General features: G+C 52.1%; 3 protein-coding genes across 11 annotated transcripts; all 3 read right to left on the reverse strand.

Moving 5' to 3' along the window:
- Positions 1 to 373: 373 nt before the first annotated feature.
- On the reverse strand, positions 374 to 9,626 carry LOC149744795 (sentrin-specific protease 3). Of its 2 annotated transcripts, none has more exons than XM_089899886.1 (11): positions 9,410 to 9,626; positions 7,842 to 8,567; positions 5,341 to 5,580; positions 5,132 to 5,243; positions 4,614 to 4,761; positions 4,437 to 4,484; positions 3,946 to 4,023; positions 1,813 to 1,950; positions 1,543 to 1,626; positions 1,373 to 1,423; positions 374 to 920 (listed from the first exon to the last, which is right to left on the reverse strand). In XM_089899886.1, exons 2-11 carry the CDS (start codon positions 8,554 to 8,556, stop codon positions 810 to 812), a joined length of 1,725 nt encoding a protein of 574 aa, XP_089756012.1. In that variant the 5' UTR covers positions 8,557 to 8,567; positions 9,410 to 9,626; the 3' UTR covers positions 374 to 809. The 2 variants fall into 2 exon arrangements, with proteins under 2 accessions (XP_089756012.1, XP_089756013.1); XM_089899887.1 differs by lacking the exon at positions 9,410 to 9,626 and adding an exon at positions 8,943 to 9,402.
- Positions 9,627 to 10,072: 446 nt separating this feature from the next.
- LOC149744796 (tumor necrosis factor ligand superfamily member 13-like) lies at positions 10,073 to 13,828 on the reverse strand. 7 transcript variants are annotated; one of them, XM_089899921.1, is made up of 7 exons: positions 12,503 to 13,828; positions 12,075 to 12,144; positions 11,874 to 11,921; positions 11,612 to 11,730; positions 11,262 to 11,400; positions 10,876 to 10,999; positions 10,073 to 10,435 (listed from the first exon to the last, which is right to left on the reverse strand). In XM_089899921.1, exons 1-6 carry the CDS (start codon positions 12,758 to 12,760, stop codon positions 10,890 to 10,892), a joined length of 744 nt encoding a protein of 247 aa, XP_089756047.1. In that variant the 5' UTR covers positions 12,761 to 13,828; the 3' UTR covers positions 10,073 to 10,435; positions 10,876 to 10,889. The 7 variants fall into 7 exon arrangements, with proteins under 7 accessions (XP_089756047.1, XP_089756046.1, XP_089756051.1 ...); XM_089899920.1 differs by having other exon boundaries at positions 10,851 to 10,999; XM_089899925.1 differs by adding an exon at positions 12,250 to 12,294 and having other exon boundaries at positions 10,073 to 10,999.
- Positions 13,829 to 13,940: 112 nt separating this feature from the next.
- On the reverse strand, positions 13,941 to 21,708 carry LOC149744797 (tumor necrosis factor ligand superfamily member 12). Of its 2 annotated transcripts, none has more exons than XM_089899933.1 (7): positions 21,429 to 21,708; positions 21,221 to 21,271; positions 20,569 to 20,641; positions 19,846 to 19,899; positions 19,726 to 19,761; positions 14,876 to 15,000; positions 13,941 to 14,701 (listed from the first exon to the last, which is right to left on the reverse strand). In XM_089899933.1, exons 1-7 carry the CDS (start codon positions 21,585 to 21,587, stop codon positions 14,450 to 14,452), a joined length of 750 nt encoding a protein of 249 aa, XP_089756059.1. In that variant the 5' UTR covers positions 21,588 to 21,708; the 3' UTR covers positions 13,941 to 14,449. The 2 variants fall into 2 exon arrangements, with proteins under 2 accessions (XP_089756059.1, XP_089756060.1); XM_089899934.1 differs by having other exon boundaries at positions 21,221 to 21,268; positions 21,429 to 21,636.
- Positions 21,709 to 24,770: the final 3,062 nt, after the last annotated feature.

The following is a 24,770-nucleotide window of genomic DNA, read 5'->3' on the forward strand; positions in this document are numbered from 1 at the left end:
ATCAAGGGCCATACCCCCGGGCTGGAAGGAGAAAGGATGAAGGAACTGACGTAACGGGCTTAAGAGCATTTGGGGTTGCTGTCATGAATCTTGGTGGGCTCCCTTAAGTATGCTGTTTTCCCAACTTCAGCACCTCTCAAGCTCCCGTATTTTTGAGGCTTACCTACTCTCCCTCCTTCCAGCCCTGGCTCCCCCTGCTGGGGGATTCTTTTGGTTGAAGACATGGTCTTGGCACTGTCTGAGCCAGGGATGGAAAGCTGGCCCCCGGGGTAAGTCTCAAGACCCATGAAAGGGTAGCTAACAGCATTGACTGGAGGAAAGCTGGAGAGCATATCCACTAGTTTGAGGCCCCTTAAGGAAGACCACCACTATGTATCTCCAAAGGATCCTTTATTGACCAGAGAAGGACCATGGTATTTATATATATATATATATAAAAAAAAGTTTGAAGATCTGGCAGGCAGTAATCCCATTGCCCGCCCACCACCCCAGCACAGATTTTGCTGCCCCCCCGCCCTGCACATGGAAGGGAGATGACTGCCCCACCCAGGCCACAAGGCCATACTCCCCTGTAGACAGAAGGAAAAAGGGGATTTTCCATGGCCAACCCCTGAACATCAGAAATCAACAAATATTCTCTCAAAGAAAAAAAAATACAGAAATCAATTAAAACATTTAAATATGAAAATCCAAAGGGAATTGGGTGGGAAGAGGCTAGAGACAAAGGGAACTGGAGTTTCTTGGGAAGGAAGGGTCTCCCATGTCCCCCTGCCCATTAATGAATGGGCTTGAGGCCTGGAATACGAGGCTCACACAGTGAGTTTGCAGTGACACAGCTCCTTGTAGATCTGCCGACGAAGTTTGGGCATGTCCTGCTGAGTGAAGCTGAATGGCTGAGACAGGGCCAGGTGCTTGCAATACTGGGTGTTAACAAAGCAGGCCATGAGAACCATCTACTGAGCATCCCCCCCCCAAATCAGGACCTGTGCTACATATTTTGTATGATACACATCTCACTGGATCTTTCCGAGAACATTCCCATTTCACAAAGGAAGCCAAGCTCCCATAGACTGGGGCTCAAAAGAAGTCTGACTCTAAAGCCAGTGTTCCTATTTGATACATAAAACACCTAGTGTTAACAGAGAAAATACTTTGCGTTAGGGGATCAGGAGGCAGCTATATCAGGGCCAGAGACCAAGGACCACACACCCAGTCCCAATGCGGTATGGAGAAACCAAGAGAGGACAATGAAATCAGGGTTTCTGCATTCTAACACAGAAGCTTACTCCCGCTCCCTAAGTGGCTGTGAGCCAAATGAGAGACAGCTTCCCGCCTCCCTCCCAACTCTTTAACCCAACTGGTATCTGCTTACCTGCAACACAAAGGCACCGCAGTCACTGTCATTATTCTGCCTGGCCACATTCTAGAGAATAAAAAGAAGGTAAGCCCTTCTCCTAGAGGAGACCCTACACGTATGGCTTCAACTTCTGCCTCCTACCATGCCCCCAAAACCGCCCCCATAACCCTCCTCTAGAAACTGACCATCTTGAAGTAACCTTTCCAGCCCTGGTGGAAATCCAGCCGGTCTTTCTTCACTGCCTCTGCCTGCAGATACTTGGCAATATGCTATGTAGATAGAGAAAAGGAGGAAGTGATGCCCCTACATTTCCCAACTGAACCCAAGTTGTGGTGGTCACAGGCAGCAAGCCCAGGTTGCTCCTCAGAGCCTCCAAACCCACCCTTCTGCCTGAAATGCCTTGCCACTGGATCTCCTCCCCACATTCTGCCCATCTTTCCCGTTCCCTCTCAAACCTTAGGGCAGCGGCGGTTCAGGGTGCGCTGCGAATCAAAATAGGTGATGGTGCGCCGCCTCACGTCAACAGAGATGAGGGACCAATGCACCTCCAGGTGGATGGGGATTAGCAGTAGCTCTTTATTGAAGATGTCCACCTAAGGAAGCAGTGCTGGAGGTCAGGAAAGACAGCACAGGAATCCTGTCTATTGCCAGGAGGGTTCTAAAGGAGAAGCAGGCAAGGAGCCAAGTGGGAGAACTCAATACCCAGCCCCTAGACTGCGAGGCAAGGCTCAGCATCTGGATGTCTGGATTCTTGGGCTTAAGGAGGAAGGCAGGACGGAGGAGGTGGCGCACAACAAACACTCGAGAGCCCAGGACAGGGCCAGGTACTTCACACACATTAAAGGCACAAGTGCTTAGTAGAGCTAAGAACCCAGGCTCAGGATCCTGGAGCCAGACTCTCAGGGTTCAAACCCAGCTCTGCCATTTACTAGCATATGACCACTTAATAACTCTCTGTACCTCAGTTCCCTTTTCTGTAAGAGGGTGAAAATAACAGTACCTACCCTCACCTGTTCGTTATACAGATTAATATCCATGATACACTAAGAACAACGCATGGCACCTAACAGATGCTCGATCAGTTAACACTCACAACAATCCTCTGAGAAAGTTCGCATCAGGAAACTGTGGCTTGGAAAAGTAAAGTCACTGCTCAAGGTCACAGAAGTAAGAAATGGCAGAGGTGGGATTTAAACACCGGCATATAGAAAGCCAAGTTCTTTCCACTGCATGTCACCCTGCCTCTACCAGAAGAAGGCCTGCCAGGTCCCTGCGGGTGTAAGCTCTTGAACCTGGAGACAGGAATTAAGAAATGCTGGAGTCAACGGCCCTAACTCACTATAGATATTTCCTGGCCTTTGAATCAGAGGGCAGGTAAACTAACTGGACAGGGGAAAAGAACTCCCCCCGCACCGCCAAGTTGGCTCCCCTTCCCCTTCATTATTTTACCCAGGAACTTAGGCCAAAAACCTAAGCATCATCCCTTGAATCTTATCTTTTTCCTCATTTCTCATGTCCAATCCATCAGAAAGTCCTATTGGTTCTACTGGCAAAATTTATCCTAGATAAAACTACTTCTATTTCTACCTTTACCACTCTGGTCCAAGTTTCTCATCTGGACTTCTTGGCTACTCCATTTAGCCTGCCTGCTTCCACTCTTGCCTCTTTCAATCTATCATTGAAACAGGAGTTTAAAACATGAGGCACTTCCCACCCTGCTTAAAACTCTTCAATGGCTTCTCAGAACACAAAGAATAAGATCTACCCTCACTTCGGGACTTCCCTGGTGGCGCAGTGGTTAAGAATCCACCTGCCAATGCAGGAAACGTGGGTTTGATCCCTGGTCCAGGAAGATCCCACATGCCGCGGAGCAACTAAGCCCGTGCGCCACAACTACTGAAGCCCGCGCACCTAGAGCCCGTGCTCCGCAACAAGAGAAGCCACTGCAATGAGAAGCCCGCGCACTGCAATGACAAGCAGCCCCCACTCGCCACAACTAGAGAAAGCCCGTGCACAGCAACAAAGACCCAACGCAGCCAAAAATAAATAAATTTATTTGTTAAAAAAAAAAATCTACCCTCCATGCCTCACGTTATCTACTCTCTGACCAAATTTTCTATCGTTTTCCCTTTGCTCACTCTGCTCCAACCACACAGGCCCTCTGACCCTCAAACGTTTTCTCACTTTGTGTCCCATGTACTTGCTGTCCCCTTTGCTTAGAACACCCTTGCCCCAGATCTGCACAGGGTTAGCTCCTTGTCATTCAAGTCTCAGCTAACAGAGGCCTTCCCAGACCACCCAATCTAAAGTACCCACCCCCATGCTACCACATTACTGTTTTAATTTGCTCATAGCACTTATCACTAGCTGAAATTTAACTTGCATATTTACTCTCACCCCATAAAGGCAAGAAGTTTTCTTTATTTAATACTGTATCCTTAGTGCCCAGAACAGCACCTGGCACACAGAAGACATTTAATAAATACTTGAAAGTTCGAATGAACAGGATTGAGGAAAGGGCTCACAGGAAACAGAACTCTTCTTTAGAGGCAAGGTGTTACACAAGTAGATGTGAATTCATAACTCACGTTTTTGGTCCACCTTTTCACCCCATCATAACCCTTGGTACGGAGTTTATCATAGAAGAAACTGTTGAAGAAATGCACCTGTGCCAATGATACAAAAGAACTGGATGGAATGAAAAGACCTCAGGCCCTCCTGCTAAGTGTCCTCTCCCCAGCCCACTCCATTTCATTATGGCTCTGAGGACTGGTTTCAACAAACTCTAGTCCAACTCACTGAGGGTAAAAACAAACTATTTTTAACCTCATCTTATAGCTTCCCACCCCAATCTGTGGGGTTAGCCATAGGGGAAAAACACTACAGACTGGAGGAAAGGACTAAAATTGTTAAGTTCAGGACCAAGATTACAGACTTGAATTGAACAAATTACCTTCTACTGCCTCTCCCCAGAGAGAAAGACTCTCTTTATGTAAAATGGAAGAGATGAAAGGGACTGAAAAAGCTGCTTAAAACTGCGGGAGTTCTTCCAGGGACTGAAGTATCTGGTTAGGCCTACCTTTTCAGGGACCGTGTCCATGACGAGGTCTCCATACATGTTCATCACCTGGGGAGAAGATGGGAGGCCACTTGCCATGGAGGGTGTGGCATGGGTACAGGGCTCCCCCATGCAGAGGGCCCCAGACACCCTGCTCCCTGAATCCCCTCTTGGGCCTGTTTTTGCACGCCTCCTTACCTGGTCATTGAGCCAGTTCTGTCCATATAAGGTCCCCAGGTCGTCCATGGTCAGCACATGCCGCTTATAGGCAACTCGGAAGCCCCTCACCATGGCATTGCCTGGCATCCGCTGGTATGACTGGATCAGCTGCAGCACCAGGCCCTTCCTGGGTAGGCCAAGGGTGAGGTCACACAAGAGACGAGGGGGCTAGGGCACACAGAAGTACCTTCTACTGCCTAGAATAAGAATCTAAAACTAACCTTTTTTTTTTTTTTCTTTTTTTCAGTCATGGGTCCTTTTGAGGACTTGCTAAAGGCTTACTCCCCAGTAAGAGGCACATGAATACTTAGGTACACGTGGTATTTCAGGGTCCCACGTAAAGCCCCTCCCGGTTGGCTCACAGGGGCTTGGCACCTTGCCTGCAGATTCCTCCCCTCAGTTCTAGCTTCCTCCTCCTCCCCGAAAAGGCAGCAGCTTTCTCACCCCATCTCCCCGGTCCCAGCCCTCTTCCAAAGAGCATCTCTTTCATGCCTCACCTGGAAGGTGTAGAGAACTCCTGCTGGAAAATGTCCTCCAGTTTCTCTACTACCTCATCAGTGCTGAGGGGGATGAGGCTGCCATAAGTTTGAAGGAATTCATCCAAGATGCCTGAGTGGAGGAGGGAGAGAGGAGTGAGGTAAGGCCTCCAAACTCTGATCTAGGAGTCAGCTGTGGGAAAGAGACTAGATCCTCTAGGGTTCCTTACTCTGCACACAGGTGACATGCTCCTCCCGCAGGGGGCTGTGCTGGCCAGCTTTCTCCCCAGGCCGCTCAGCCTCTTCTGCAGTGCCCAAATCGGAGCCCTGAAAAAGCTCCTGGGCCACATGGTCCCCGATGCTGCACACATTGCTGATGAGGATGCTGGCATCAGGGGGTGCCAGACTTCGCTCCCCTTCTGGCCCAGGTGGTCCCCCAAAGCCGTTGGGCAGAGTACAAGAGAGGAGGCCTGCAGGGGAGGGGAAACAGAATGGAGGCAAGAAACTGGCTCAGATCAAAGGCCAATGGGAAGATTAAATGATGCACCCAAATTATAAGACCACAAAAAGGATGAATTGAAACAAAATCTACCAATATAAACTCTAAAAGATGAAAACCCTAAAGCACGAGATAATTATGTCCAAGAGGTTATAAAAGACAGAGAGGAAAAGTTACTACAGGCATACCTCAGAGATATTGTGGATTCACTTCCAGACCACTACAATAAAGCGAATAATGTAATAAAGCGAGTCACACAAACTTTTTGGTTTCCTGGTGCATGTAAAACTTATGCTTACTATAATCTATTAAGTGTGCAACAGCATTATGTCTAAAAAAAAAAAGTACATACCTTAATTTAAAAACACTTTGTTACACATGAAAAGATGCTCAACATTACTATCAGAGAAATGAAAATCAAAACGACAATGAGGTATCACCTCACACCAGTCAGAATGTCCACCATCAAAAAGTCTACAAACAATAAATGCTGGAGATGGAGAAAAGGGAACCCTCCTACACTGCTGATGGGAATGTAAATTGGTACAACCACTACGAAGAACAGTATGGAGGTTCCTTAACTAAAAACAAAACTACCATATGACCCAGCAATCCCACTCCTGGGCATATAACCAGAGAAAACCATAATCCAAAAAGATACATGCACCCCAATGTTCATGGCAGCACTATTTACAATAGCCAAGACATGGAAGCGACCTAAACGTCCATCAACAGAGGAATGGGTAAAGAAAATGTGGTATATATACACAATGGAATATTACTCAGCCTTAAAAAAGAATGAAATAATGCCATTTGCAGCAACATGGATGGACCTAAAGATTATCATACGAAGTGAAGTAGGTCAGACAGAGAAAGACAAGTATCGATATCACTCATATGTGGAACCTAATTAAAAAAAAAAGATAAAATGAACTTACTTACAAAACAGAAACAGACTTACAGATATCAAAAACAAACTTTATGGTTACCAAAGGGGAAACTGTGTGGGGGGAGGGATAAATCAGGAGCTTGGGATGAACATACACACACTATTATACATAATATAGATAACCAACATGGATATACTATAGAGCACAGGGAACTCTACTCAATATTCTGTGATAACCTATATGAGAAAAGAATCTAAAAAAAGAATGAATATATGTATATGTATAACTGAATCACTTTGCTGTACCCCTGAAACTAATACAACATTGTAAATCAATTATATGCCAATAAAATAAAAATATTAAAAAAAAATACTGCTAAAAAAAAAAAATTAAAAAAAAAAAAATACTGCTAAAAAATGCTAACTATCATCTGAGCCTTCAGTGAGTTGTAATCTTTTCATGGGTGGAGGCTTTGAAATATTGCGAGAATTATCAAAACGTGATACAAGCATGAATTGAGCAAATACTGTTGGAAAAATGGCGCTGACAGACTTGCTCTACTCGATGTTGCCGCAAACCTTCAATCTGTAAAAATGCAATGTCTTTGCATTGCAATAAAGCGAAGCGCAATAAAATGAGGTATGCCTGTACTCATAAACAGGAGGAAAGCAAGAAACACTAGGAATTCAGAGAGATGTAAATTTCAGAAATATTTCTCACCACTATATGCTTAGCACCTAGCATAGTACCTGGCATACAGCAAAGGCTCGATAAATACTCAAATAATTAATAAAGAAATAGAAAGCCTGCCGCAACTCAGACCCGGCACAACCAAAATAAATACACGTTTTTAAAAAATAGATAAATAAATAAACAAAAAGAAAGCTTGAAGTTGTTTAGTGGGGTTCTCCGAAAGAGAAATACTCTGAGTGAGAATGTCACACACAACTGTCCAGGTGATGTACTCCACTACTCAGAGAGATCCCATCCCACCATTATAAGAACGGCACTCTCTAGAAATGTACACGCAGGGGCACTTATCCTGAGAGGCCACATGAAGTGGGACTTCAAGCGGACATGACTGACTTCACTAAACCACGACTCCCTTTCTCATCTATGCACAGGACACCTACTTATGGATCCTGTATCCCGGCCTTGACTCTCTTCCCAGACTTAGTTCCTGCTCAAAACGGAGCTGAAGACATTTCACTGCTGTTCTGGACCCTCCCTCTCTCTGCCCTCCTACTTTCCTTAGACCCCAGTTCTCGCCACAGCAAGAGGCTCCTGGTCTCCCAGGATCTTAGCTCTCCCCATGCCCTCCTCTGCCCCATTCCCACCTTACCCGAGTCAGGATCCAGAGGAGACTTTGGAGTCCACCTTAATCCATCGTCCTCCATGGGGGGCCCAGAGGGCACTGGTGGAGACCCTCTCACCCCATCCTCAGCCATGAGAGCACCTAGCAGACCCAGCCGGGGGGGAGGTGGTCCCCGGGGGGAGTCAAAACGACAGCAGGGGGATGGCACCTGTGGTGTCACACCCCCTTCCTGGGGTGAAAGATGGTTCTTGGGGTGTGCAAGGCTCCGCCGCCGGCCCCGGTGGCGCCCCCAAAGCTTCCAGTGGAATGTCAGCGAGGTGCTTTTTGAGTAGAGCAGCATCCGGAAGGCTCTCATAGCTCTGCGACGGCGCTGTGAACACGTTTTCCGATGAGCAGGGCGGGGAGGGCGAGGCCGCTGGGAGGCTCCCAGCTGACCCCATCTGGGGGGCAGCCTCCAAGCTGCCACTTCCTCTTCCTCATCTTCATCCTCGTCGTCCTCTTCTTCTTCCTCCTCTTCACTAGCTGAGGCATCAAAAGAGGGCCGAGGGACAGGAAGGCGTCTGGTTGGCACTGTGGTCCCTGACCCAGGATCTGGCCCAAACCCTCCACCTGATTTGAGTCGGGGTTTGGGGGGTGGGGGCCAACGAAGACGCTCCCGCCTGGGACTTGAATAAGCTGGGGCTATGCCGGGTCCAGGAGGCTCAGGCCCCCAAGACCCGGTCCCTTGTATAGTCTCTTTCATCTTCCAGTAACCTGTAAAACAAAGGTTAGAGCGTCAGAATCCAAACATCCTACACTCCAGATTCTGCCTCTCTTCCTCAGCACGCCTCTTCTGCAATCAAATGCAAATAAACTAAGGAAAAGAGAAAAAAACTTCAAAACTCCTAACTTCATATCTTCCTAGTTAATATGGTCCACAAGGTGCCCTTCAGAGTCTGTGCCATCATCTCTCTCCTGCCCAGATAGAGGCAAGGAAGAATGGCTAAGCGGCAGGCCTCGAGGCTCCTATTTCTCAGATCCCCAGATCAAACCTAGTATTTTCAGGCTCCACTTCTCTATTTTAGTACCACCAGGAATGTCCTAGTTGAAAGCCTAATAACGGAGAAGGCTCAGTACGGGAATCCTGACATGGTACAGAGACACCTGAGGAGAACACAATTTCCGCAGGAAAACCGTGACCTAGAGTGGGAAAAGAGGTCTCCATCACCGTGGAATGAGTGGGGTGTGTGGGCATGCTCAGGTAGTCTCAGGAAGGAACCATACCATGGCTATGGTTCAGGTGGTAAAATCTAATGGAAAGGGAATGATTTTAGAGGAAACTGAAACAGAACCGAAGCGGCGCTTAGGCAGCCGAATCAAGGCGCGCTGGGACTGAACTGAGCCGAGCTAGGTTGGCCCAGCCCCCTCTCCTGCTCCGTCCCGGGGACCAGAATACGTCCCAGCACCGGTAGGATCCTACAGGTTCGGGCGGCTCGGCGCGCAAGGGCCTTAAAAAGCCCCTTCGAGGGCCTCCTGGGCCCCGGTTAGGTAGGAATGGGGTCCAGGAATGGGAGAGGCCGTGGCAGAGCTGGGGGGAGGGGAGGGGGCGTCCTCACCGGGAGCGGGGAAGCCGGGCGGACAGGCCCGAGGGCGGGCGTCTCCGGCCTCAGGCTTCCCGGCTCATCTCTCCGGCGACGGCGGCTGCCCCGCCACTCCTGCTGTCTTCAGGCGTAGCCGTCTCAATTCAGGATTCCAACGCTTCTGGGCCGCGCGCCGCCCCGCCGAGCCGCCCCGCCGCGGCCGCCTCTCGCTCTGCTTCAGCCTCCACCTCCACCACCTCCCCCTCCTCCTCCTTCCCCTCCCGCGAGCCCCAGGCCCACCGGCGGTGGTGGCGCACAATTATTACGTCACAGCCGGCGAACAGCGCCGCCGCGGCCACCACGCGCCTAGTCCCGCCTGCGCGAGAGCGCAGACGCCACGGGACCGTCCCGCCCATGACCCCCACGCCTGCGCACACCCGCTTAACCCGAGCCGTGGGGGGCGGTGCCTCCACTCGCTCTTTTGCGCCTGCGTGTCCCGTGCCGCTCTCCCGCCCTTCGCCCCCGCGCTGCGTAGCCCTGCGTTCCACGCGCCGCCGGGCCTGAGCTGAGGACCCTGACGCCTCGGTTCAGTGAGACGTCTCGGTCCAGTGAGGCGCTTCGGTGGAGGGCCGGGAGGGCCGGGAGATCCTGGTACGGGGACGGAGCTGAGGCACAGCAGCATGGGAAATGGATCCGAGGTTCCATTTATTCTCTTTTATTTTTTAACTTTAGGCAGGGCTTGCGCAGAAAGGAGAGATCAGAGGAGTGATACAGGATAAGGACTAGGGCGTACGATTTATCCGAGGCTCCCCGGCTCCCCTCCCAGTCCAGAGAGGCTTAGAGTGGCCTGCCGGCGCCAGGGCAGTGGAGAGCGTGAAAGGCAAAAGTTGGCACCCGAAGAGTAATGATGTGGCTGCAAGGGCACCGTCGTCGTTGGGTACCTTCTGCAGACGGGCGCATAATAATTACACCTCTGGAGTCAGTGATGGAAACTGGGCCCCAATAGATGGAGAGAGGAGAGTGAAGATGAGGCTTCTTGTGGAGTGGAGAGGCAGAGGATACCTAGAGAGAGGTGTGGGGTAAAGAACCAGGAGTTTTCCTGAGTGGCGGAAGGAGTCGTGGCCATCTGCCAACAGGCAGGATCATTGTCTCAGATTGCCGCTAGATGGTGGTGCTGTTCTGGAAGCATTCCAGTGGGACCCAGAGCAAGTCTAGACAATGCCGGGCATTTCCCACCCCCGCCCAACTCCCTCAAGAATTTGGGGCTGGATGGAGACTAAGAGCAAGATATTCTACTACCTCTTTAATATCCATGAATTCAAAGTCCTGGGGGTGGGGTTGGGGGGGAGAAGGGAGGAAGGGAGAGTCATGAGCTGTCAAACCTGGGATTCCAGTCAAACCCAGAAGAGGCCTCTGTTCCTGACTGTTCCCTGTCTTTTGTCTAGTCAGCTCTTGGCTGTCTCCAAAATGAACCCACCCTGGTCTTCCAAGCTCAGAACCACCTTTTACAACACAATCACAGTTTCACAAGCCCCAGGAAGGTTCCATGTGGAGAGAGGCTAAGTTTCGCCCTTGCCCGGGGGATTATGACACTCAGGGTATCCCCCTGGTGTAAATGGAAGACACCTGAGAAAAGGGAGAAAAGAGATGCTCAGTGAAGCACGGCCATGAAGATACTCTGATGTTTCACCCTCCCTTCTCCAGCTCAACCTTGTTTCTGCCTCCTGTAAGGACCAAGGTATTCGGTCCTTCACTCCTCAGCTCTGCCTCTACACCCACGCTTCTTCCAACCCCCTGCTGTAGCCCCCCAACCAGTGCCCCCAGGTCAGAGATCCCCTGCTCTCCTCGCATCCACCCTCAACTGCTCACCCACCTCTCAGGCTCTCACCTGCGCTGTAACAGCTATTGTAGGCCCAGTCGGGGTTGGAGGGCATGCTTCGTATACATCGGAATAGAGTCTCCTGCCTTCCCTGGCCCTCCCGGGATACCACCTGACCCATGGTGAAAGTCACATCATGAAACAAGACCTGGCAGGGAAGGGAGGAGATGAAGAAAACGGGATAGTGTGGCTCAGGTCTGGGCAGCCTCAGGAGCCCTGACAAGGGAGCCGAGGAATGAAGAAGTGCCCTCTAAGTTGGGTATCCATAGGGGTTGGGAACCCTCAGTGCTGGGGCATAAGGCTTTGGGAGAACAGGCCTCCAGGCCCTCAGGTGAGGCTCAGGGGGTGTTTGGGGTTACCTGGCTGTACAGCAGATAAATTCCAGCATCCCAGACTCGAATGACATATCCTTGGGCCTCCAGGCCTCTCCCATGCCAGAGAGCTGGTTGCCACATCACCTCTGTCACATCAGAGTCCTCTGGAGGCAAGGAGTGTGGCAGTCAGGGTTTCTGTGCACACTCAGACACTTTCTGCTCTAAGGTTCTCTTGGGCCCAGGTGCCAGGCCCACAGTTCCTAGATTTTGCCTCTCCTCAAAAGCCATTATTGAAAATAGTGCTCACCCTTGGAGGTGATGTTAACGGGAACAAGATGAAGGACTGAGCGCTTCTCTGGGGAGAGAAGGAGGAAATCTCAGCAGCGCCCACCTACCCCCGTTGCCCTGTTGTCAGCCCTCCACCCTCACCCCTGGCTCAGGGTCTCAGTCTCCAAATCCCGGTGCTGCTTGATCACCTCCCACCCCTGCTGCACCCCGGGGGCCTCACTCTTCTGTTTTACTGCTCTCCTTCTCCGGGATCTCTCCCCATTCTCCCGGGCTTCCACGCCATCAGAGCTCTGCTCACGGAAAGAGGGTCAGGGTTAGGCTGAGATGCAAGGGTCCCAGAAAGCCTTTCCCTCAGGCCTCCCCCGCCCCGGGAATGCTTCACATCTCTCCTGCACCTTTCCCCAGCAACCTGAGTCTTGGTGCTGGCTGTCCTCCAGGATCTGTTAGGTACGAGAAGCATTAATCTTTAACAATTTCCTTTCCTGAAATGGTTGCTCCCTTGACCTCCAAACCTGGGACCCTCTCTTGCACCCACTGAAAACTTTGCAGACCAGGCGGCTGGAACCAAGAGGCCTAGAGACCACCCTGCCACCCATCCTTCTCTCCCAGACGCCCTTCTCCCCCAGACACCCTTCTCCCCTCACTCACCTGCTCCCGGGGGCTCAGCCACAGATACCCTTCCCCCTTCTCGGAGGGCCCTCCGGTCCTCTGTAGCCGGCTCACCTCTCTCCTTAAGGTCTGCAGCTCTGTTTGTTGGGTCAGCAGAACCATGGCACAAGCCACAGCCCCCAGAGCCGCCCCCCAACTCAACCAGAGGGCAACTGAGAGTGCCGGCTCTCGGACTGGGCCCCCCATGTCTCCCGGGGGCCCTTTGGGGGCTAGTAAAGAAGGAGATGAGGTCGGCATGAGCTGGGGACCCTGCCAACAGCTGTAGCCTCAGGAGTGGGGTAGCAAGGAGGTGACGGGGAGGGTCGGCGTGCAGGCAGTGGTGCAGAAGGGAAGAAGGGCGTTACGCAAGGGAGAAATAAAAAGGAACTTGAGAATAAAAAGGAGGGAGGCAGAAAGCAAGCTCGGGGCACTGTTGGTGCTCCTGGCACCCCGCTGCAGGGCCAGTGTTGTCCTGAGACCCCTCACCCTCCTCCAGCCTCAGGAGAATTTGTTGTCAGTCTCTCTAAGAAGGACAGGGCTGCCAGTGACACCCAGGAGGAGCGGCCAGAGCACAGGAACCCCAGGGCGGCCCCAGAAGTGGGGGAGGGAAGGTTGGCTGGCTATGGGGCATGGTGCCAGGAACCGGGATGGAGGGACGAGCTGGGCAGCATTGAGGGTCAAGGGGTGAGAGTGGAAGACCCTCTGGCCCGGGCACAGGCGAGATCTCTGGGGCAGTTTGCTGAGAGAGACCAAAGGTGGGAAAGAAGGGGAGGGCGTCAGTGGGGAGGAGAACCAGGGTCGCGGAAGCAAGAAACTGGCTGAGTTCTGGGGTTAAGGCCAGGCCGGGTGTGTTGGAATAAGGCCTGCACTACTCCCTGTGTGCTGAACTTGGCAGGCAGGACTTCCTGTTTCCCAAGAAAAGCTCTTACATAAGGCTCTGGACAAAGAGAGAAAGAGACAGCCCAAGCCCCCTGCCACTGTAGGATTCCTCCCTGGCCCCAATGATGCAGGTGTCCGTGTTCCCGGGCCCTGGCGTCCCGCTTCCTGCCCCTGAGCCCCCATGCTGGGCCTGCTCCCACCCCGCGTCCCAGCCAGGGCTTGTGCCAGCACCTGCTGAAGTCTCCGAGGCTGCCAGGAGGAAGGGCTGCTGTTCCTCCCAGCCCAGGGATTCCCCGCAGGAGGAAGCCCGCCTCCTATAGGTAAATGAGGCCGCTTCTGCTGGACCTTGGGCAGAGGATTGATTTTTTTTCCTGGCAGTTTGCCTTTCGACTCTCTGCTCATGCTTCGGCGTTAGAGGCATTTAGGTCCCCACTCCCAAGCCTGGACATTGCCCTGGAATTCCGGGCGTCCTGCCCCCCACTCCCCAATTCCCAGACCCCCTTCGCATGGCCCTCAGCTACCCCGAGGATGTCCCCTAAGGCCCAATAAAGAGAGCGACCATGACTTATTCTCTTTAATATCCACTTATCAACATTTTGTCACAATAATAATAAAAATAATATCTGTTTTTAAAATCCACAGGGAATTATCAGGGGAGGAATTATGTCTTGGTCTCTTACCCCTCACATTCGGGAACTCCTGGCCTAGTCCCAGTCTCTCTGGCATCCAGCCCCTCTTAGTGCCTGAAGAGGGGTATTCAGGACCCATCGTCACCCAGAGTACAGTAAACACAGTGTCCTGGGGGGCTGCAGCCAGGGTGGGGAGTCAGGAGATAAATGGGGGTTTGGGAGCTAGTGAGGTGGAGAGCTGGAGGTGTGGGGAGCTGTCAGAGACGAGGGGACTATTTCTGTGGCATGGCCATCTCTTGAGTGTGCCCTGGCAGCCTACAGAGGGAGAGGCAGTTCTGGGGGAGGAGCCGCTCAGTGTGGGCAGAGGGGACTGGGGTGCTCAGAGAGCTGCCGTGGGGAGCCAGCGGCCTTGGCAAACCATCGGGAGACCAGGGCCCCCTCAGTGAACTTGGAAGAGTCCAAAGTAGGTGAGGAAGGGGGCAGCCTTGAGATGGGCCCAGGGGAGGGTGCGGATCCGCAGGGAGGACCCTGGCCGCAGGGGCAACAGCCCGGACACCTGGCAGAGACGGAGCTGGGGCCCGAGGGAACTGGCCGCTGTGGCCGAGAACTCCTCCAGGCAGCGCAGGGCCAGCGTGTCATCCACCAGCAGGTCCAGCTTCAGGTAGACAGCCTTCCCCTCGTCAAAGTGCACCTGGGGGGTGGGGGAGGGGGGCAGGGGGCGGAGTCCAGGCCTCTGCTTGCCCTGGGCTCCTGTCCAGCCCAGACCCCAAGCTCCTCCTCCCCCACCTTTAACTTGCCCCCACCCCTTAAGCCCAGCCCTTCTCCCTCAGTTCCTGCTCTACCCGTGGAGCCAGGTGGGGCTTACCTGACAGTACAGGTAGTACAGCCCAGCCCGGGTGACCATAAATTGCCCGCTCTGGCGGTCATAGCGCAGTGGGTTGGAGCTGTTGATTTTGGCCTCTTCCCAGCCACTCACCGTCCCGTCCACACCTGAATGTGGATGTTCAGAGACAGGGGGAAATCCCTTTATATAGAACTTTCTCACACTTCCCAGCCACTGAGTTTATAAACATTTGGGCCTACCTTACCCAGAAGATATCTAGAGGGCCCAGGGCAAGGGAGGCGCCAGGGCCTAGGGAGCTGGGAGTGTAATAGGAAGTTCGGTGAAGAAACCCAACGTATATGACCAGAACCAAACAGGGCAAGTTGTCACCAGCCACTTCTGGGGAGAAGAGGAGGATTGAAGAAGCATTGGGGGCTTTTATAGTTTGTGTCTGTATTGTTTGCTCTTCTACTTGGAGAATGTATCAATACATTACTTGAATCATACATTACTTGGATTATTAAAATTAAAAATAAGAGAAAAGGAAAATATGGGAAAAAAAGCTAAAAAGAGGGGAAAAAAGAAAAAAAATTAAAAATAATAAAATGGTACCCAAATGTCCATCCATTGATGAATGGATAAGGAAAATTGTGTTAAGTCCATACAATGAGATATGATTCAGCCATCAAATGAAATGCAATAATGGGACTTCCCTGGCGGTCCAGTGGTTAAGACTCTGCACTTCCACTTCAGGGGTTGCGGGTTCGATCCTTGGCTGGGGAACTAAGATCCCACAAGCCACGCGCTGGGGCCAAGGGGGAAAAAAAAAAAAAGAAATGGAATACTAATACATACTACAATATGGAGGAACCTTGAAAACATTATGCTAAGTGAAAGAAGCCAGTCACAAAGGATCACGTATTATATGATTTCTATGAAATGTCCAAAAGTCTAGAGTGAGGGTAATTGCAAATTGTAAAGAAGATAAATATTCAAATGACAGAGCAGGGTCTCAAGTGGCTTCCCAGGTCCTCTATGGGCTGCCCCTGTTTACCTCTCGCATCTAATCTCACACATTCCTCCAAGTCACAAGACTCTAGCCACTCCAGCCCACTTTCTGTTCCTGCGGGCGCACCAAGCTCATTGTTTCCACAGGGCTTTTACTGCTCTTCCCTCCCCACAGGATTCCTCCCCTGCCTGGCCCCTTCTGTCAGACTGGTCCCTCTGAGAGACCTCCCCAGTCCTCCCAGCCTGAAATAGCTCGTCTCCAATAATCTCTCCTCCACTCACCCCGTTTCTCTCACAGCAGTCACCAAGGAGGGAAATCATTTTATTTCCTTCTGTGATAGTTTGGGGTCTGACTCCCCCAGGGGACAGAGGTATTGGTCTTGTTACTGCACCCCAGCCCCTGGAGCTGGGCCTGCCCTGAGTGGGCACCAAGCACACGCTGGTGGGAAGATAGAGGGAAGGAGGTGGCCGTGGCAACAGCTCTCTCTTGTTTGGGTCCATAGGCCACTCTCCAGGGCTTCATTGGCTTCATCTCAGTAGCCCGGCCAGCTTCCTTCCCCAGCAGCCCCACCCTCTGCCTGCTCCGGTGCGCTATCCTTGTTGCTTTCTCAAGGAGAACATAATGCTCGCTGGGCATTTTCATCCCCACCTAGGGGTTCCCTTGGCCTTTATTTTGCAGACTCCAACCTGAGCCTCCAGCCCTGCCCTTTCCTGCCCCTCCTGACACTGCTACCTGCCTGCCATCAGAATAGCCCCTGGCACCTCACACTCACCTAGATCAAAACTGAGCCTGAAAAACAAAAAAACAAAAAAAAACCCAAAACTGAGCCTGGTCCTCCCCTGTCCCAAATGTGCTTGACTGTCTGCATTCCACATTGGGTTCCTGGTTCTACCTCTTACCAGGCACCCAAGCCACTCTCTCCTTTACCAGTTTCATTCACTGATCACCAGTTTCTAGCAATTCTGCCACCTAAACGGCTCTGTCTCCCTCCCTGGTCTGGCCCCTGCCACTTCTCACTGGGACTCTTCCCAGCCTGCTTCCTCTTTGGACTCCCTGTTTCCAGTCTTGCCTAGTCCAGTTTACTGGCTACGCGACACAGAGCCACAGAGTGACGTTTCTAAAATGCAGATGCGAGCCTGCCTCTCTTGTTTTGACCTCAGGATAACTTCCAGATTCCATTTGTGACCTGGCTCCATATTCTTCTCTGGCCTCACCGCATGTTGCTCTTCTAGTTCTGTCTTGTCAGCCACATCGCGCTGCTCCGGTCCCCCAGCCTCATCATACTCTTGGCAGACTCGGGGCTTTTGCACAAGTGGCCCCTGCCCCCCCCGTCCATCTCACACTCACACTTCAAGGCCCACACCTTCCTGGGGAAGGAGTCCCTTACCCCATTGTAAAGTGGTCTCCTCTGTGCCGCCACGCGCCTCTGGCTACTTTCTTTACTGTTGTTGTTGTATCACATTGTAATTTACAAATTTATATGCTTGTCTCTTCTCCTGGACAGCAATTCCTTGTAAAGAGGTCTGGGTATTATTCACTGTGGGCACCTAGCCGGGTCCTTACAAACAGTGGGATCTCAGGGCATGTGTGTTGAGTCAACGAATGAATGAATGTCTGGGTAACCGATGAAATAAATGGTCCATACAGAAGGGAGGAAGGTGGCCTGGGGCAGGAAGAGTAGGGGGAGAGAAGGAGAGAGGGCATTCCTGGCTAGGGAACCAGTTTGAGCTGGTTGTGGCTAAGGGCATGGTGTGTCTGGGACCGTGGTGTCACTCAGTTTCACAATCACAACTCATTCCTTACTGCATGGCAGTTGTCCTTCTTTCCCCCACTACGCTTGCTTTAGCACCATCTCTCTTGCCGCCCTCGTTCTCCAGAGGACCTAGAAGTCATCAGGTAAGGGCTCCCCCACGTCCTGCCACCGAAACCACAAACCAACCTGTTCTCATGTTTGCCATTGAGCCTCTTATGGTGATGGGATGATGTGTCCTCTCCTCCTTCTGGAACCCACCCCCTCCCACCTTCTTGATGTTGCCCTGCAGGTTTCCCCACCCATGCACCAGCAGTTGCCTCTCACACAATGTCTGGAACACAAGCACACACTAGCTGGGTTCAAATCCTGGCTCCACCTCTTAGTATCATCATGACCCGGAGAAGTTACATCACCTCTATCTGTAAAATGGAGATGATCGGATTATCTTCCTTTCAGGACTGTTCCGAGGATTAGATGAGATTAAACACTGAATAAGAATTAGCTAAGACTCATGCAGTATTGTTTACCACTAAAAAGACCAAACTTTTCCTTGATTCACATCCTCCTCTACCTCCTGGCCCATTTCTCTGCTCCTGTCACAGAGAAACTTCTGGAAAGGGTTGTCACTGTCTCCGATTCCTAGTTCCCATTTTCTCTTAACCTAATCCATGCTGGCTTCCATCCTAACCACACCACTGACACCGCCCTTGTCAAGGTCACCAGTTGACTTTTAATGTTACCAAACCCAGCGGTCATTTGTCTGTTCTCATCTCATGTGACTGGTCATCTGCATTCAACACAGACAGCCACATCCTCCTTCTTAAAACTGTGTCCCCCCCCCCCGAGACTCCTGGACACCACCCTCCCTGGGTTTCTTCCCCTCTCTCTGGCTGCTTCTCAGTCTCTGCTGGGTTCTCCTCCTCTGCTCCACTTGTAAAGGTCCAAGAGCCTCAGGGCTTCACTTGTGGAGCCCGTCTTTCCCCTAGGTGTCTCATCCAGACCTATAGCTTTAAATACCCCCATCTGGTGAGGACTCCTGACCCTACACATCCTGCCCAGGATGTGTGCTCTACCGTGTGCGGCCATCTATTTGTGAAACTCACTCGTTTATTATTATGTATCCACTTAGTTATTATTAGATCTCAAATTCAATTATTAATTTACACACCTCGCAACCTATTTCCTCCCTGGTTAACCCCCATTTTAATAAATGGACCATTATTCTCAAAGATGCCCAAGTTAAAAATCTAGAAGTCATTTCTGATTCCCCCCTCTCCCTTATCCTTCTCATCCCCACAGCAAACCCTATCTTCAAGCCACACGCTGAATCCATCTACTTCTCCCCATCTCTGCTGCCAGACCCCTAGACTAAGCCACTCTCATGTCTTGCCTCCTGACCTCTCACATGGAAGAGCATTCCAGGTGAGAGAACAGGATGTGCAAAGTCCAGACGAGGCACGCTGATGGGGAGGGGGTGTCAGCCCAACAAATGTGGAGAAGGCATAAGGGTGTGCCAGGAAAATAGGTTGAGACCAGACCAGGGAGAGGCTGCAATCCAAGCAGAAAAGCAACAGAATAATGGAAGGCGGGCTTCAGGGGGGCTTGGCTTAGCAACACAGGTGGGACAGAGTAGGGGCGGGGAAAGTCTAGAATGGGGAAGGGACTGGAGAATGAGTTTGAGGTTCCGAGGTCATGGCGCTGAGGTGGGGAGTGGGGTAGGGATGGAAAAGAAGAGCAGAGACTGGAAACATTTGGAGAAAAATGATCAGAGCAAGAAGACTCTTGGAATATGGAGAGGAAAGAAGAGGAAAAAAAAAAATCAAAGATGCTTCTTGGAGACAAGCAAGGGCTAAAGGATAAGCTGGGCTGGTGGTGTGGCGGGGGGAATCTGCCTGTGCTCTGGGAGGGGAAGGGGCCTCCCCCAGGGTCCTATGTCTGAGTCACGGAGAAAGTTCAGGTTCGGGAGCTGAGAGAAGCGAGCCCTAAGCACTTTCCTGAACTGGCTTCTGGGGTTCTGAGGCTGAAGGCGGGGATGAGGGTGGGAAGTCAAGGTTTTGGGGGGGGCCTTTGTCTAGAAGGCCAGTGCTATGGAGGTCAGGGAAGAGCTCAGAGGTGGGGATGGGGTCTCACCCGCCTGCGCTCCGTCCTGTCCCGGTTGTGGGTGAACTGTAAGACACAGGAAAGGGTTGGTGAGCCCTGCCCTGCCCCTCTGCCACCCCTTCTCCCTGGGCATGGCTCACGGTCACCCACCTTCATAGTGGGCTGCAATCGCTCTGCGCGCCCGTGGTTTCCGGCCTTTAGGTGCTGAGAATCAAAGAAAGACAGAGGGGCAAAGCAGTCCCCACGTCTAGAGGGGCCAGGAGCTGCTCTCTCAGCCCCATCCCCCTCAAAACCCTGGCATCCTTATTCTCGTCCAGACTCCTGGCCTCAGAACCTCAGGCCTTATCTTCCTCCATAGGTAGAGCCGCTGATAACTTATTATCCAAACTGGGATGCTTCTGAGAGCAATAGGGGTGTTATTAATCATCGCTCTGAGCCAACAGGTGTAAGCCAGGACAGCCCCCTGCAAACCTGGATACGTGGTCACACGGTCACCCCAGTCATAAGTCTCTTTGCTTCTTGGGCTTCAGGCCTCTGACTCCCCCACCTCATCTTCATCAGGACCCCAGGGGTTCTCCTAATTCCTGGCCATCCCACCTTCATATCTGGGGTAGGGTCTGAAGCGAGAAGCAGGTCTATGCCATGGAAGGAGCTTCAGAGGGAGGGTCAGAATTCTAGGTTCGAGTTTCCATGACTCTGAACCCCCCATTTACTCTCAGTGCCTCAGTTTCTCTATCCGTAAATGAGGATAATGGGTTTTGCTCTGCCTGCTTCACGGGGCTGTTATGATGAACAAAAGCAATAATGAGTCCAGAAGCCACCACAGACCAGCCGCTATTATTATTCCTGAGGTTGGGATAAAGGGCTGCTCACCACTCCTGCGAGGCCGAACCAGTTTCAGAAAAGGCAGGGTATCCTGGCGCTCCTCTGTCTGGGGATTCAGGTCCTAGGGACATTAAGGGCAGGGCTAAACCAGGATCTTGCCAGGGACTCCCAGAGACATAAACTGAGACCGACAGGGGGCCCGTCACGAGAGGCCCCAGCCAGCAAGAGGCACAGAAGTCTTAGGGAGGGACCGAGCCTCTCAGCCAAGAGTGGCCAGGGCCACAAGGAGGCAAGCTCCAGGGTCAGGCCGCAGCCCTCGCCCCCCTTCCCACAACCAGCCACATCCCCCTATTCTGCTCCGCCCAACCAGCCATTGGTACATTGCACACACGCCCACACCCAGTCAGCATGCACAGTGGGTACACGCACCACACACACAGCCAGCATCCCTCTCCCACACAGACTCCCACACACTCGCACTTCCACCACGGCCACTAAACGCTTCGTACTCGGCTGACACAAGCGCGGCACAAACCCCTCACACACAGTTGTCACCCTCTCTCTCACGTACCCATGCCCCACGGCGCGGCTGGTGCACACCCCCGCACACTGCTGGCACAACCGGGGCACACCCTGCACCCTCAGCCGGCACACACTTCCCATGCCCAGCAGCCCGAGGCCAGCACCCACCCCCACTCACCAGCGGGTCGGGGTCCTCCTCTGCCACCAGCTCCCCCTGGGAAGGCTCCTGCTGGGAAGGAGGCAGCGTCACCCTGTCCTTCTCCACCTGACATCTCACCCTCCACCCATCTTCCTGGCCCCCTGCCCTCGGCCCACCCGGCCCCATCAGCTGCTCGGCAGAGTCCGCTCCTGATCTGCCCAGGGAGGGGTGTGCAGGCGGGCCTCACCTGGGCAGACAGCGATGCCCGGCTCCCCAGGCTGACCACGGCCAGCAGGAGGCCAAGGCAGGCCAGCGCCAGGCCCAGGCCCAGCACGAGCGGGGCCAGCAGGGCGGTGCCCGGCTCCCCCCGGCGCCCCCTCCGCCTCTGGCTCCGACGGGCGGCCATGGGGGCGGGGGGCTGTGCCTGCCTCACCGCCCCCCCATCCCGGGACCCGAGGGATCGGGGGAGGGGGAGCCGGCGGGCGGATCGGGCTGGAGAGAGGGAGGGGCCAGGGAAACGGGGCGGGAGGGGGTGTGTGTGTGATGAGGACAGGAAGCCGGACACTGTGTGTGAGATTAAACTCCGAGCCCGGCCGAGAGCAGTGCACGGGGCGGGACGCGCGCCGCTCCGCGTGCAGACCACAGAGCGAGTCCCGGCCGGGGGCACGCACCGCCCGGGCGTGGAAAAGCGGGGCAGTGTTTGTGTGAGTGCGCAGCGGGCGAGATGGGGTGTGCGGCTGAGCGCCCTCCACGCGGCCGGCCGGCGGGAGAGAGGCAGCGAGGGCTGAAATGAGCAGAAACTCCACTCGGGCTGTGTACGGGTGGCCGGGGCGACAGCACTGCAGCTCCTGCAGGTCTAGTCCTGCCCAAGCGAGATTGCTAATTTAGGCCTCCAGACCAAGGTAACTAGGCAATCCCTCAGTCAACACGGTTAGAGGCCAAGGCGCATTTGGATTTTAGCAGCTGCACCGAAAGACGATTCTTTCCTGTAAGTGACGGAAGGAGCCTGAGGGCATCCATTAGCGCGGGTTGGGTTTTCACTTCTTTTAGCAAATCAGTTGGTAGTTGATTTAAACCCAGGGGTCATGCAGCTGGGGAGAGCAAGCTTCTAGACCTGTGTGCCAGAAACATCGCCCCCCAACCCCGCCAAGTGTGTTCCCCAAATGCACTTCTCTGGAAACACAGAAGCCACTTAAACAAATAATAGGGCTAACCTGAGCTCAAGTGGAGCTACAAGAACTCTTTAAATTTAACGTGGCGCAAAGCCACGTTAGCAAAACCAAAACGTAATACCTAACCTAATTGCAGTTACAGCCTCTCCCAGGAGTTGAGTTTTCAACCGATGAGTCTGGAATTTCCTGATCCACACTAGTGAGGTAGTCTCCAAAAGACTCCTGCCCTTCCTGGCCCAAAGGGAAGGGGACCTTGCCTGAAACAATCCTTTCTTTTCTTTTGCTAATAAATGCTTTGTCCCTATAAAAGATCCGTTCGGTTCAACTCCTCAGAGGCCTTTCTGCTTGTTAAATGGGATGCTGCCCGATTCATGAATGTTGAATAAAGCCAATTAGACCTTCAAATTTACTCAGTTGAATTTCGTAAAAGCTGGACCCTTTTTGCCATGAAAACACTTTTGTAAACAGTAAGACTCTCCAAAGTTCATTTAAACTCTGCAGTATTCACCTCTGCATATTTGCAAAGAGAAGTACTGGATTAGAAAAAACTCTGTTGCAAAAGTCATAGTTAAACAACAAGGTAAAGCAGTGGTTCTGAACAAGGTAAGGATGTGGAGACCCTTCTGCCTTCCCCCTCTGCTCAGTCCTGCCCGCTCCCCCGCTGCCCTCCTGACTTGGTTTCTCTTCCATTGTGGAACCTTTCTGAACCACCTTCCTGCTTCAGGGTCTCAACACCAGTTATTCTCCTTACCTGGAACGCTCAGACCACCCTCACCCCCGGCTCAAGTCACTTCAAAGAGAGTTTTCTAGATCATTTTTTTAAATTAGGTTCCCAACTTCCCCCGTTCTCTATCCTTTATTTCCTTCTTAGTTATTTTGTAATGATCTGTTTGTAATTTGTAATGATCTGTTTGGCTACTATCTCCCCAACTACATTGTAAAATACAAATTACATATTTCCTGGTTTATCTGCTTATCGTCTATCTCTAGAATGTAAACTCTATGAGGACATCAGTCACCACTGTGCTCCCAGCACTTTGTCAAATGCTGGCTCCCCAGATATCACGAGAGCAACCTCGTGATATCTTTTTGACAAGATAAAGATATCTCTTTATTGGCAAGATAAAGCCAGGTTTATTGCTTACCCCTTGACAGTCTGACAACACTTCACAGGGAGATGAGTAAGGCCATGACATTTATTGAGACTCTGAAATCTCATTTAAAGGGGGAGAGTCTTTCCATCATGGGGTAGGAGCGGGGGTTGATTAGGGTTGGGGAAGGGTCATGGCGTAATAGTTTAGAATGAACACAGAATAATGAGAATTTTGAGGTGAGGGGTTCAAACAGTCTTAGGGTGCAAACTGTCAGCAATAAATAAGCAATAAAGTTAATTTGCAATATTCATCTTTCTGGGCAAGTCTCTTAGAAAAATGTTATGCCAATGAAGGCAGTGGAATAGTCACGTTAATATCAATGTTAAGGGACTTCCCTGGTAGCGCAGTGGTTAAGAATCCACCTGCCAATGCAGGGGACATGGGTTTGAGTCCTGGTCCAGGAAGATCCCACATGCCACGGAGCAGCTAAGCCCGTGCACCATAACTACTAAGCCTGTGCTCTAGAGCCCGTGTGCCACAACTACTGAAGCCTGCACACCTAGAGCCCATGCTTTGCAACAAGAGAAGCGATCGCAATGAGAAGCCCGAGCACCACAACGAAGAATAGCCCCCACTCGCAGCAACTAGACAAAGCCCGTGCGCAGCAACGAAGACCCAACGCAGCCAAAAAAAAAAAAAAATCAATGTTGGGACTTCCCTGGTGGCACAGTTGTTAAGAATCTGCCTGCCAATGCAGGGGACACGGGTTCGAGCCCTAGTCTGGGAAGATCCCACATGCCACGGAGCAACTAAGCCCGTGTGCCACAACTACTGAGCCTGCGCCCTAGAGCCCGCGAGACACAACTACTGACCCCGTGTGCTACAGCTACTGAAGCCCGCGTGCCTGGAGCCCATGCTCCGCAACAAAGAGAAGCCACCGCAATGAGAAGCCCGCGCACCGCAAGGAAGGGTAGCCCCCGCTCGCCGCAACTAGAGAAAGCCCGCGTGCAGCAACAAAGACCCAACACAGCCAAAAATAAATAATTAATTTTTTTAAAAAAATCAATGTTAAGCTGAATGAGTATCCCTGGTTTCAGTTCTCAACCTACATAATAGATGCTTAATAAACATTTGTTGGTTGATTGAACGGAAAGCCCCAAGGGGACAGGGCCGACATGTCTTCTTCTCCTCTGTTTGTACTTGGTGACTAGCGAAGTATCAGGCAAACAGGGAGCACTCAATAAATATTTAATAAATGAATGAATGGACAGATCTTTATTGGGGATTCTAGTGGTTCACATTTAATACAGGGAGAAGGAAGAA

The sequence above is a fragment of the Delphinapterus leucas genome, chromosome 19 (genome assembly GCF_059928025.1).
Source record: "Delphinapterus leucas isolate spDelLeu-1000000601 "Yukka" chromosome 19, BTC_Dleu_Yukka2, whole genome shotgun sequence".
Classification (NCBI taxonomy): domain Eukaryota; kingdom Metazoa; phylum Chordata; class Mammalia; order Artiodactyla; family Monodontidae; genus Delphinapterus; species Delphinapterus leucas.

What these genes read in the sequence shown, in the direction of transcription:
- LOC149744797 (XM_089899933.1), bottom strand. Translation starts at nt 21,587, where the DNA reads ATGGCCGCCCGTCGGAGCCAGAGGCGGAGGGGGCGCCGGGGGGAGCCG. An exon ending in GGGCATCGCTGTCTGCCCAG is followed by an intron (nt 21,272 to 21,428) that starts GTGAGGCCCGCC and finishes CCTCCTTCCCAG; the next exon opens with CAGGAGCCTTCCCAGGGGGA. An exon ending in GATTGCAGCCCACTATGAAG is followed by an intron (nt 19,762 to 19,845) that starts GTGGGTGACCGT and finishes TGTGTCTTACAG; the next exon opens with TTCACCCACAACCGGGACAG.
- LOC149744795 (XM_089899887.1), bottom strand. Translation starts at nt 9,048, where the DNA reads ATGCCCACACACCCCACTCATTCCACGGTGATGGAGACCTCTTTTCCC. An exon ending in TGGACACGGTCCCTGAAAAG is followed by an intron (nt 4,024 to 4,436) that starts GTAGGCCTAACC and finishes TCATTGGCACAG; the next exon opens with GTGCATTTCTTCAACAGTTT. An exon ending in TGAAAAGGTGGACCAAAAAC is followed by an intron (nt 1,951 to 3,945) that starts GTGAGTTATGAA and finishes CTGCTTCCTTAG; the next exon opens with GTGGACATCTTCAATAAAGA.
- LOC149744796 (XM_089899925.1), bottom strand. Translation starts at nt 12,760, where the DNA reads ATGCCGACCTCATCTCCTTCTTTACTAGCCCCCAAAGGGCCCCCGGGA. An exon ending in GGCTGAGCCCCCGGGAGCAG is followed by an intron (nt 12,295 to 12,502) that starts GTGAGTGAGGGG and finishes CGTACCTAACAG; the next exon opens with ATCCTGGAGGACAGCCAGCA. An exon ending in GAGAGCAGTAAAACAGAAGA is followed by an intron (nt 11,922 to 12,074) that starts GTGAGGCCCCCG and finishes TTCTCTCCCCAG; the next exon opens with AGAAGCGCTCAGTCCTTCAT.